This window comes from Nuphar pumila, chromosome 6, assembly GCF_984573655.1.
Source record: "Nuphar pumila chromosome 6, dmNupPumi1.hap1.1, whole genome shotgun sequence".
Taxonomy (NCBI): domain Eukaryota; kingdom Viridiplantae; phylum Streptophyta; class Magnoliopsida; order Nymphaeales; family Nymphaeaceae; genus Nuphar; species Nuphar pumila.
In genome coordinates this window covers 39,815,031-39,827,490 of record NC_143254.1, presented here as the reverse complement: position 1 = coordinate 39,827,490, position 12,460 = coordinate 39,815,031, and the positions used below count along the sequence as shown (strand labels likewise).

General features: G+C 36.9%; 1 protein-coding gene across 2 annotated transcripts; it reads right to left on the bottom strand.

Moving 5' to 3' along the window:
• Positions 1–9,444: 9,444 nt before the first annotated feature.
• Positions 9,445–11,734, bottom strand: LOC149834695 (uncharacterized). 2 transcript variants are annotated; one of them, XR_016432558.1, is made up of 3 exons: positions 11,189–11,734; positions 10,382–11,062; positions 9,445–9,845 (listed from the first exon to the last, which is right to left on the bottom strand). XR_016432558.1 is itself a non-coding variant. In XM_090010254.1 (2 exons), the coding sequence occupies exons 1-2, from the start codon at positions 11,462–11,464 to the stop codon at positions 10,436–10,438; spliced, it is 903 nt and encodes a 300-aa protein (XP_089866380.1). In that variant the 5' UTR covers positions 11,465–11,734; the 3' UTR covers positions 10,290–10,435. The 2 variants fall into 2 exon arrangements, 1 of the variants encoding a protein (XP_089866380.1); XM_090010254.1 differs by lacking the exon at positions 9,445–9,845 and having other exon boundaries at positions 10,290–11,062.
• Between the last annotated feature and the right edge of the window lie 726 nt (positions 11,735–12,460).

The window sequence follows — 12,460 nt, the reverse complement described above, 5'->3', positions numbered from 1 at the left end:
ATGATCAGAAAATGTACTGTCAGGGTGATGGGGATCATTCCTTGAGAGGATCTGCCGGTCTGTTTCTTTTCTTGTTATCAAGGTTTGCATTTGTTTATATCAATGCAAAGAACCCAGACACATTCACTTTTGCTTTATGACAATGTAAAACCAGATACTCTTTATTGCCATTATGTAACCTAATGTCCTAGAGAGAAAACAAACTGCCAGAGTTGTTGATGTATGAAAACTCTTGGGAAGGACAAGTGTAGAATTACCTATTCTTCTGTTTTGATGGGTTTCACGCCAATTGAGGGAAAAAATTCAGTTTTAACCATTTTTATTGTTATTTTTATGTCCCTTATACGTAGATTGCAAAGAATAACAAGGTAATGTTTTTTGGTAAGTCATGTTTACCTTGATATTGATTTGTATTTCCTCATCTATTCCTTTAATTTGAGCTCAAACATTTGAAAAATGCAGTCTTCGTCTTTCATGGTTGAGCCTAAGGAGTCTTGCAAAATTACCATTAAGCACTGGTATCAACTAGATGCCAGTGGAACAGAATCCTGGTAACAATGAGGGTGTGTTATACAATTATGCTCCCGGTAGTGAAAGTATGCTCCATAAAAAATGAAAGCATACTATAGTCAGGATGGGAAGCTAGTTACAGTCGTTCCTCTCTAATCTATGGAACTGCAGCAGCTCAGAAGATTTCCTTCACAGGTAGCTGACTTCGCTACTGTGGTCCAAGTAGGTACCTGTGTTTAGTCATGGTTGATTAGAATGGCTGTAACATATTCTATTCTGAGGCATGCATTGCAAGCAACACAATGTCTTCAATTATTTGATTTTTTTCCACTTGTGTGTGCATGTGTGTTGATGGGAGAAGGCGGGCTATGTGCCAATTGGGTGGAAGGTCACTCTCAAAATTTTCCATGGTTTTGCTGTTTAACGCTTGGTTCACATTGATTGTAATTCCAATACATTCTGCTTTACCATGTGAGCCTGATTAGAATATAGTGATATTCTTTCATTGTAGCAAGCCTGACTGCATCTAAATTTAGTCATAGAAGATTTTTCACATACAAGTGAATTTATCCTTGGCAACTAAATGATGATCCAGTGTACTTACAAACTTGAACATATCTTGAACCAGTGCATAAAATATTTTGTGGAAATATTTATTCAGACTTTTTTGGTGAAAGTTCTGCAATCATGCCAAGAGTAGACAACTTATTTTGTTCTTTATAATCATGTGAGCATTGTGATATTTAATGTTATTTCATTGTCCTTGCCTTTCTTATCATGGATTTTCAGCTTTTTGATTTCTTAATTATCTCTTTCAATTACATGAACCAGGTTCAACTTATAGACAAGCTTCCTCACATACAATCAACACTATTGAGGAAATGGGATGCTGAGATCAGAGACCCCAGAAAGGGTGTCAAGGTCTGGTTTTGGACATTCAACACTATTTAGGAGGCAGCAAGAGCCTGTGATGTTGAAGCACGCATATGTTTTTTTCCCATTCAATGTGATTGTTTGTAATTGCAATTGTTAAATTTTGTTCCCATTTGGTGTAATTGTTTGTAATTGTAATTGTAATTGTAATTGTTAATTTTTTTTCATTCAGTGTAATTGTAATATTTTCTTCCATTTACTGAATTGTTGCAAGATATTGATTGTTTGTATCTGCTATAGTTTTCATATTTGTGATAGAAATATAAGCTGAAACAAATTTGTTTCTACATGCTTATTTGTGTTAGTAAAACATATTTTCACTGGTGCAAAATTAAGCCAGTGAAAATGTTTTCACCGACGCAGACATGTGCCAGTGAAAACTCTATCACTGAGTCAAAACTTTTCACTGGCGTAAATCAGATCTAGTGAAAATTGTATCACTGGCGTAGATCTACGCCAGTAAAAACTGTATCACTAATGCAAATTTAGGCCAGTCAACTCTTTCGTTGGCGCATATCTGCGCCAGTGAAAACACTGATTTGTTGGTGCAGATCTGTGCCAGTGAAAGCTGTATACTGGACAGTCAAAACTTTTCATTGGTATCCACGCCAGTGAATCAGTATTTTCATTGGCGAAAGCTAATTGCTCCAGTGAAAACTTTACTGGCGAGGCTTTCATTAGCTCAGCGAGTGCACCAGTAAATCTTGTTTTTTTTAGTGCACGCTCATGAGGTGCTTTAGATTATTTCATCAATTTGCTAAACATCATAAGGACTTAATGTTTATCTATCCACAGGATGGTCCTAAAATAGGATTGAGTATGCTTTTCTTAATGAGACAATTGAATTTTTAAAGACTATGTCAGGTAAAAGAAACCTTGTTAGTAAGGTAAAAAAAATGCATATGATATGACATGATGAAAATGTTCTGATTTAACCATTTTGATCAAGGTGATCATAAAGCAAGTTCTTAAGACAATTTTTTGTCTCATGAAAGATCAATTTTTTTATAAAACAATGCCCAAGATACTATATCTAAGCTTGCTTAAAATCATTTAGTCATCTTTGACAAAAAAAATATTATCTTGACAAAATGCATTTTTAGATGTTCCTCACTCCTTGACTTAATGCTCAGTTATTCAAGGTGAAAAGGTCTTATCGGCGATCAACCATCGGTTTCAAGACAAAGTAAAAACCTTATTTCACATGACAGTCTCCTCAACATAATAAGTAGTCATTCAAGATGAAAGGTATTGTCGGCGACCAATCATCGATCTCAAGACGAAATAAACAAAATGAAACACAACAAGATAGACATATTTTTAAAAGATTGATTCAAAATAACACTTCTTGCAAAAGCTATGGTAATGATTCATACATTGTGAAAGTCTTAATTTGGATTGAATTGACAAAGATTACAAAAAAAAATAATTATCAAAACAAATCTTGATGTAGGATCAACTTGTAGACCTTTGTGGATCATATAAAATGACCTAAATGATTAAGTGCAATATGAATGTTACTCATGAGACAATGAAATCATAATGCTAAATAATTTCATGACAAACAAATGGCAAGACAAAGATGACATTTATAAATGATAATGGTGCATGACATAATGTTTGAATGTCATGATGAAACTTATGAAATACAATGTGAATGATGACTTAAGTCTATTTTTTTTCAAAAGAAAAAGGAACTACCCTTACTAAAAAATTTAGAAATAAATATTGAAAATGAAATTTTTTATCTAACTGAATATTTGCCATAGAAATGTTGCAGACATGAGAAAAGTGAATGCAGAAGTGAGTATGTGCAACTTGCATTACTTAACAACAGTTTGATTCTTTGTTATTGTTGATGTGACTTCACTTTTCAATTTCTGACGCTAATTGAAGTCATTATAAAATAAACAAGTTCGCTCTTCTTTGCTAAAATAAATCTTTTGTTTGACCTTTAAATTTAAAATCATCGGTCATAAAAGTGCTTGTATAAGCTCATGCTCTAATGGATACCAATCTAATCCCACAAAGATTCAGACTTTAGAAACTTTCAAATAAGCAAGATTCTTTGAACATTGATTGCTCCAAATGCATAAAAGACAAGGACTTTTCATTTCGATGCACTTTAATCTCATCACTCCAAAGTTTGTATTAAACTTATTCATATTAAATATTTCTAAGCGAACAATAATTTTTCAAATACTTTGAATAAAACAAATAAGCCATGGAGTATATAACTTTGAATAATGAAGATAAATGATAATAACAATGGTAAGGGATGAAATAGTTTTTTTTTTTACGTAAATAAACTTTTTTTTTGAACTTTGGGTATCATGAGACTTAAAAGGGATAACAAAGAAGGTTTGATATATATAACATTCTTGAATACGAGGCTTAAAGAAAAGTAGGTAGGTAAGGGATCCTAAACATCTCTTGCTTGAGATCTTTAATTGTAGAGAAAGCATTAAAACTTTTTCAGCTTTCTCACTTTTTTTTCAATAATCCTTTTTTTTTTAACAATGCCTTTTTTTGCATTTGGTATTTTCTTACTACTTGAAATTTTGGTTTGTTTTTTAGAGAACTTTTTTCTTGATGCTCCTCTTTTAAAAAGGGTCTTAAGACAAAGCCAAAATGAGTAAATTTTGCTTTATACAATGATATAATCAACTTAGTCTTTTTTAAGGATATTAAAAACAAAACTTGGAAGAAAAAAGTGTCAAAGTGTAAGACAAATAACATGCCCTTTATGATTCATCACTTACTATTTTTTATGCTTCACAAAAAGATTTATCCTTTTATTTCACCGTAAGTTTCTTTCTTTTATATTTTTATAAAGGGTTCTACTTTGAAGTTTTCTCTTCACAATAAAGAAAAGTAGCTAACCATTGCTATTCATAAAAATAGTGATATGAAGTACATGTGAACTTCTCATAAATGCAATAAGTTTTAGGCAAAATCCATTCAAATGACATATCTCTTTAAAAAATATATTTTTTTCTCAAATTTTCTGTAGGATTATTATTTTTATTTTTTATTATTTTTATTTTCTGTTTTTTTGACTTTTCAAATAGCTGTTTACAAAATATAATCAATAAGCAAATCATAAGGTAGTGTACCTTATCAAGGAGTTCTCATGTGATACCCTGCAGGGATGTAAATGGGTTTGCCAAGACAGACTTAGTTAGATCTGGCATAATCGGATACATATTCAGATGGATATCAACCAAAACCAAATCCAGATCTAACTTGCTTAAAATCCAGCATTTACATGTATGCATTTCAAACTTCTGTTAGATTCAGATTTTTCTTGGATATGGGTGAAAACTTTGATACTGAATCTAGAGCCAATTATTAATTGGATCCTGTTTTGGATTATGAATCTGACTAAATGGATTTGGTCAAATGGATGACCATATCCGCAATAATGGGATAGGGTTTTGGCTTACCAAATGCAACTAAATGAAATTGAATTCAATAGGATATCAGATAAAATCCTAATCATTGGAATCCCTTATGTCATTGTTTGCATGAACTGTTTAATTTGAAATTCTTCTAAACGCATGATGTTGCCAGTTCAAACCCAAAATGAAATCCTGTTGCTACATGATCCAGTCCAGACCCTATACACAAAAAACCCCTACTATTAAGGGTACAATGGATTGGAGTAGGGTGGATCCATGGTCCTAATCAAACATATAATTAATTCTACAATTTGCATTTGAAATAAGATCCAAACGTAAATTCAGAACAGATTCAAACTTACATAATCAGACTTTTTTAAAGATTCTCATCACTCATTTCTGTAAAATCTACATTTAGATCCAGATCAAATCTCATATATTTGCACTTTTTACATTAAAAAACATGTTTTAAATCATCTTTTATCGGATTCTGTTTGAACATATCAATTTTGGATACAGATTCAACTCCGCTTTATGGGACATAATTTGGGTTCAGATCTGGATACGGATCCACTGCTCAAAATAAGGTTCAGCAAAAAATGCAGGGCAATGGTCATACTGTGGCGAAGACAAGTTACCACGCAACGGATTTCTTTTCTTTTCTTGCTGGGTGGGAATAGCATAATATACCTTTTGGAAAAATGCGATGGAATTGAGCATCTACAAAGCATGGTATTACATTGGGCACCCACAAGGGCTCCACTCATGCGGCAGGGGTGCCTTGTGAATGTCACCAAGTTGACAGGACGTCCCAAGTTCGAAACACACGGGTGGCGTCCCTTACAACAAGGTTGAAGCTGAGTGTACTCCCCAATGAGCAGGTGGGACCTAAAAAACCTGTAACATTGGGGTAAAACAATAGATTGAGTTGTGCTCATAGATGGATTCAGACAATTACAAGTCATTGTTTATGATGGAACGAAAGGGACCAAGTAAGGGATTTGTCTCGATCTGCAACTCCAACGTCTAGCCATAGCCTACCCCAACAAGGCCCAGTTCGTTTAGATTAGTAGGACCATAGGATAGTCAAGCTTGTAGCCGTTAAAGATTTGATTTTGCTGATTTATTATCTTGCTCGCACAAACTACTGATATTAGCAAGCTGGAAGCCCCATTTTTGAACCAGGTCAAGAGTGTTGACGTGACCAGTCAAAAGCAACCATGCCAAAAACTGAGCTCGAGGCGAACGACCCTTATGCCTGGCATTGCATTTTCAAAACTCGACCAACCTGGGCTACGCTTGTCTGGTAGGAGCAGCTAGTATACGTCACCTTGTGTTGGAAAGTTGCAGGTTCAAAACCAACCTAATGGTATGGTTGTATATCATCTGGTAGGGGTCTGCCCATAGTGATAATTTCTCGCGAGAAATTGCCTGAAAGTTTAAAACGGCAATTTCTGGCGAGATTTTCAAAATATTGCGAGATTTACATAAAAACATAAATACCGTGATTTAAACATGATATATATTTATGTTTTAAAACAGCTATGTATTTTTATTTTTAAATATTTTTTTATTAATATTTTCTTATAACAATTATTTTTTTATATTTTTTAATTTATTTTTTTATTGCCAAGATTTTGCCAAAAAAATGCTAGATTTATGAAAAAATTTCAAATTCTCACAAGTTTTTGAAAAACGAAATTTTGCCGTTTTTTAACGTTTGTCACTATGGGTCTGCCTAAGCGTCCCAGCTTGCCTTTCAGAAAAGAAAAAAAAAGTCATGAAATTGAGTGGAATTTGAATACAGTTTCATTAGCCTTTCCTGTTGACCTTCTTCAAGAATTGACTATATTCTGATTCCACCCAAGTCTACAAATCCAAACATGCCCATATGCATGGTAACAAATACAGAGATATTTTCAAAAAAAAAAATCAGAAAAGCATGATTTTTCTTAAAGATGCCTTAAACTTTCAGTTCACCATAATAATTTCAAATAGCACGATATTAGCATTTTTATGGATATACCGTGTTTTTATGGCGATATTTTCGTCTTTAGCTGGAGGTTTTCAAACCTAATGTGGGCAGTTTCACTGCTTTTAGAGACATTTAAGATGCATTAAATAGCGTAAGCCATTTTCATTGAATTAACCCTTTCTCTCTCTCTCTCTCTCTCTCTCTCTCTCTCTTGACTTTTCATTTATTACTAATAAAAGTTCTCATTGTCATTCACTAAAAAGATAGCGTCTATGACTTTATATTTAAAATTTTAATATGTTTAACAATCTATTTAGATTTTCACGAAATAAAGTAAGAAAAATTGTGTTTTTAAAAATCCCATGAGAAAAAACAATCGATAAAAACGCCATTTTAAAGTTTTGTCGCTATGTTTAATTTGTCATAACGTTAAAATCTATGTGATACGGCTATGGCCAAATGGATTCACGAGAACTGTTGCCGTCTAGTTTCAAAAGTATTAAAACAATGCCTAAATGGACACGACACGGAGTACATGGGAGTATCCATGTAACATATTCACAAATTAATCTTATTCTCGGATAAATGTCGGTGAGGAAAGATATCGTGATATTTTCAAAAACTTTTTTTCCAATGTTGTCAGTATCAGCCTGAATCGGCCTGCATCAGCAGAAAATAGATACGTTACTAACCTGAATAGGCTATTTTTTAATAAATGTAAAAAAATGCTTAAAAATATTTTTTAGTATTATTTTAATTGTTTTAACACGTGTCACATTCTGATTTACACAAAATATTTTTATTATTATTATTTAGCCGAGGAATGATTCACTTGAGAATCGGTATCGCCTGAATTCGTTTGCCAAACGATTCAGGGTCGTTACCGATACTGCTGACAACATTGGTTTTTTCTTGGGTTAATATCGTGAAAATATTGGCATATGGATACAGTGAACGTATAAATAATATAAAAATTACAAAAAAACAGTTTAGTGTGATATTAATGTGTAAAAATGCAAAATAGTCCAACTAGGCGATCATTTGAAAATATCGTGATTTTATCGGCAACATAACAGCCACTGAATTATCAATTTAATTCATGATATTTTTTAAAATACCGTCCATATTTGTTGCTATGCTGCACTGTACCCTGATTCGATCAGAGGAGGTCCCACTGCAAAGATATCTGCCTCTTGCCATCCAGCCATCCATTGGATCGCCTTATCTCTTTAGCAGTTTCCACAATTTCTTAGATTGCAACTAGTATATATGCCATGTTTCTCTTGGGAATTTTTTTTATTTATTTTTTCCTTCTTTTAATGTGTTACTGGGGAAAATCGTAATGATGCAAAATCAATAAAATTAATAAGAATTTAAAAAAAAAATCAGTCAACAGTTTTTCCTCAGAAGTTGTTAATTGATAAAAACACATATATCACGATAATCTTACCACATATTCACTTTAACAATAGAAAACAATAATCTTAATATATCATGAATTTGATGGTGTCTTAAACTTTTTTAAATTTTAACAAAAGCGTCAGAATATTTGTTGGGTAGCCTGAAGCAATAACTCATACTGAAGCTTGCCCAATTAATGTTATCGCAATCAAAACAATGACAATTTAAAGTGCAAAACACTCCATCTAACCTAGGGACTAGACCGTGCTGAACCAAGACAGCCTTGTGGCATCTGATATTCCAGTCATTGTGATGTAAACCGGGAGGGCCCGGTTTACGAGAAAATCTAACCTACTTCGAATTATTTAGAAAAAAAAACAGAAAATTCAAAAAAAAAATGGAAAATAATAAAGATTTGGTGAAAATTTAACTGAAACAAGAAATAACTTGAATAAATTGGAAACAACAATTTCTGATACCGTGAACCCTGAAATCTCTTAAGCCTCCCATATATTTATAATGAAAAAATTCTCAATTTCAGATAACCTAAACTATCATATCTGCTAACACCTATTAAGAAATCAACATCTAAATGTACTAAAGAGACGATATGAATCAGTTACTAAGATCCAATATCTATTATAATGACCGGAAAACAAGAAAACATCAAAACTAAATAATATTGATCTCAAATGATCCAATAAAAGATATGTGAACTCGGATATGTGTGGCTCCGTTCCTGCATCACCATTGTTGCAAAGCACGGCAACATCATGTTGGACCCCTCCACAGTATAGGGGCAATGGATCAGGTCATCAGGCCATTCAGTAAATGCTTGACATGGGCCCAGATCCTATCATACCTCGGTCTATATGAGCTTCCACACATATTCATCTCTCTCTCTCTCTCTCTCTCTCTCTCTCTCGATGCTGCTATGGCAATTTTCATTCCTTTGCCAACAATAAGGGCACTGAATTATTAAAGTATGAAGAAACGTTGCTATTGATATTGATAACTATCTTGGGGCTGTACCAAAAGCATATACAGAAAGCAAACAATGACCATCCTTGTGAAAGCAATCTACGGCAGTCGAACCCCGCTTACCAACAAAACAAGAAGAATCCTGAATTTGATAAATGCTTCTGTGTTTCTCAACTGAACCATCAAAATATTCACAAAAAATCAAAACATTGGTATTGGGTATTGATATATTTGATAGTCATATAAAGTACCAATTGGACAGAAAAACACAGAGACGGCCATCGTGAAGAGTGACTGCGACAGAAAAACACAGAGACGGCCATCGTGAAGAGTGACTGCAAAAGGGGCAGAGGGCCACTTTGGTGATTGGTCCTTTCCCCAAGCTTTTACATTCTGGCTGATAAGTATACTTTTATAAAAGAAACAAAAAGAAAACCCCACTGTTGTTGGCAATGACCACTGACCACCACCATACCACAAATTCCTCTCTCTGTATACATACTCTTTCAACTTCCCTACATTGTTTGTCCCCCAAAGAACAGAACCACATGCCTTTTCCCACCACTGTCTCTCTTTGCACCCCCACGAGAAAAAGATTCCAACCGAGGCAACGCACGTGCTGGCCTATATATAACACGTGGCATCTGCAAAAGATAAATAAAAGTATCAATAAGTAAAATAATTTATAGTGAGTTCGAACCCTACCGGTGGCATCCCTTGCTGAGTGTAAACGGTTTTAGCAACCATTGAAAGGTCGGTGATGGAGTTTTTTTTTTCCTTTGGACTATCAAAAAAAGAAAAAAAATAATCCATAGTAATAGATGCAAAATGGCGTGGATCTATGAAGAGATTTATTAAGACACTAGTGTGTACCTCATTCTTTTTATGTTTTTAGTAAATCATAGCGACAAAAGTTCGAAATGGCAGGACATCAGAAACTTTATATGAAAAAGGATTCCAATTCCATACACAACAACCTCAAGTCCTGAGAGGGAAAACTACACTGGAAAATAAGATTTAAATGTGAGGGTCAAAAATGTAACTTTGTGCATATAATGCTTTTGGGTCCTCAACGAAATCAAGGAACGGCTACTTTCAGAAAAAGAATTAAACACCAGCCGTCTTTCATTTCCACGAAAAGGTAAAATCAGGAAATATTTCAGGGTTTTGGGGGAATTACCCAGATATCGCTCGCGTTCCCAGAAGGATATCCCGTGCCGAGAAGAGTTTTGCTCTACTCGACGCGGCATGGACCTGTACGGTGGTGGTGGTGATGGTAGTGGTGGCTCCGCCCCAAGATGCCCTCCATGATGATCCGCTTCCGGTAGTCCTTCGAATGTATCTCGGGCGGTTCCGCCGGACCTTCCGCCCGTTCCCCGTTATCGTGTGAGACGCTGCCCCTTTTCCGGCCGGCGAAGTACAGCCAGATCGACGTGAACAAGACGGCAGAGACCCGCCCCCAGGTCAACGTCAAGAGGCCGGTCGCTAGAAGACAGCACAAACCGATGATCGGATCGAACCGCCTCCCCGCTTTCGCCCCGAGTTCTCTCTTCCAAGTTTGGGTTTTCCGGTTCTTGAGCCGCGGAGAAAACAAGACGCTTTCGTACCGAGACTCCGCCAGAAAATCGTTCTTCCGGTGGGACGAGGCGGTCGAGAGCCTCGATACGCTGAAAGCCGAACACGAGGACGATGACGACGTCGGAGTCACGGATGTGGAACCGGATGTCCGGGAGATCGAACTAGCCGATTTCCGGGGCCGTTCCCGATGGTTCGTTGTCGGAACCGGGTCGTCCGAAACGCTCTCCGCGCTATCCGACGACCGGCTCGGGTCTTGCTGCACCTTCCCGCTCCGAGCCGCTCCCTGTCAAACAAAACCATAAAAAAAAAGATCCGAGTCTTTGTCAAAAAAGACAACAACGGAGACCAGAAATCAAGAACGGCAAAGATCAAGAAGTCGGTCGTCAACAAATCCCGAGCGAGCTCTCACCTTCGCTCTGCGGAAGATCATTCCGTACAGCCGGCGGAACCGCGTCCGGCGTCTTCCGTCAGAGTCCGGTGGCGGGGACGACGCGTTCTGCTTGGACTTCGGGGAGACGATGACGGGGACGGGGTCCTCCTTGGACAAGCCGATGGGCTTGAGGACGGGGTTGGAGCTGGCGGGGAGGTTTTCCGGCGGGTCGAGGTCGTTGGCGGCGGGGACGAAACAGGCGAGGAAGCGACTCCTCCTCTCCGCCCTCTTGCCTTCTTCTTTCTTGCCCTTCATCTTCGCAACGGTAGAGGAAGAGAAGTGCTCGTTCTGGGGAGTACCGACCCCTCAAAGAGAACCTCCGCTCCGGTGGGTCATACCAGGATAGGGGATATTCGTGGGGGACGCGTTTGGTTGGCGGGTTCTAGTGGCTCCTTTGCGCCGAGTCTTCCACCATTTCCGCAATTTCGCCCCCACTCTCGCCTCCGATACGTTCGCCGCTCTCTCTGTGTTCGTCTCCGATACGTTCGGCGATCGCTACTCGCTCTCGCCCTCTCTTTCTTCGTCGGGTTCGTCCTCTCCTCTCCCGTCCGGTCCGACTTTATATCTCGGCCGGACAAAATTAAGGAAGATGTGAGTGGGCCCACACTTTTCCCGTGCTGTTCGGTAATGTAGCGAAACTCCGCCTCGCTCCTTTCCGTATTGTCCGTCATGGATGATCCGTCATTGACGGATTTGGACTCAAAAATGACGTTTTTTATATTTTTCAGTTTTTTAATGAAATTTGCCATTCGGGTCCAAACGGGTCTTAAGGCTGACTCGTCTTTCGATGGTCAGTTGCATGATCGAGATGTAAACGGTTCTGATTCGGATAGGACGTGGCCAATACCATCTGAATTTGAATCCATTTAGCCAACATCTGTTTTTTTTTTATCCCAAAAGCCCAATCAGATGTTCGCTAAATGGATTCAAATTAATAGTTGAATTCGAATGGTGAGAAGCTGATACCGGATCTGCTTATTGACATGTAAGCAGATTCGGATATCGGTCCAATTCAAATATTTGTCAGATTCGGCAGCAAAGAATCAAAACCACATCCGCAACTTATTATAATCTGGTTTTGGCTTTTAGTCAACCAAATGATCAATTCTCACTCAATCAACCATATTAAACACAAGTACAAGGCTAAATTGAGTCAAAATAACTTGGATCGGATCATCAGATTCATTTAATATACACCCTGACCCGGCATTCAAATGCCAAACGCCCATTTAATTCATTTGAACCGAAGCA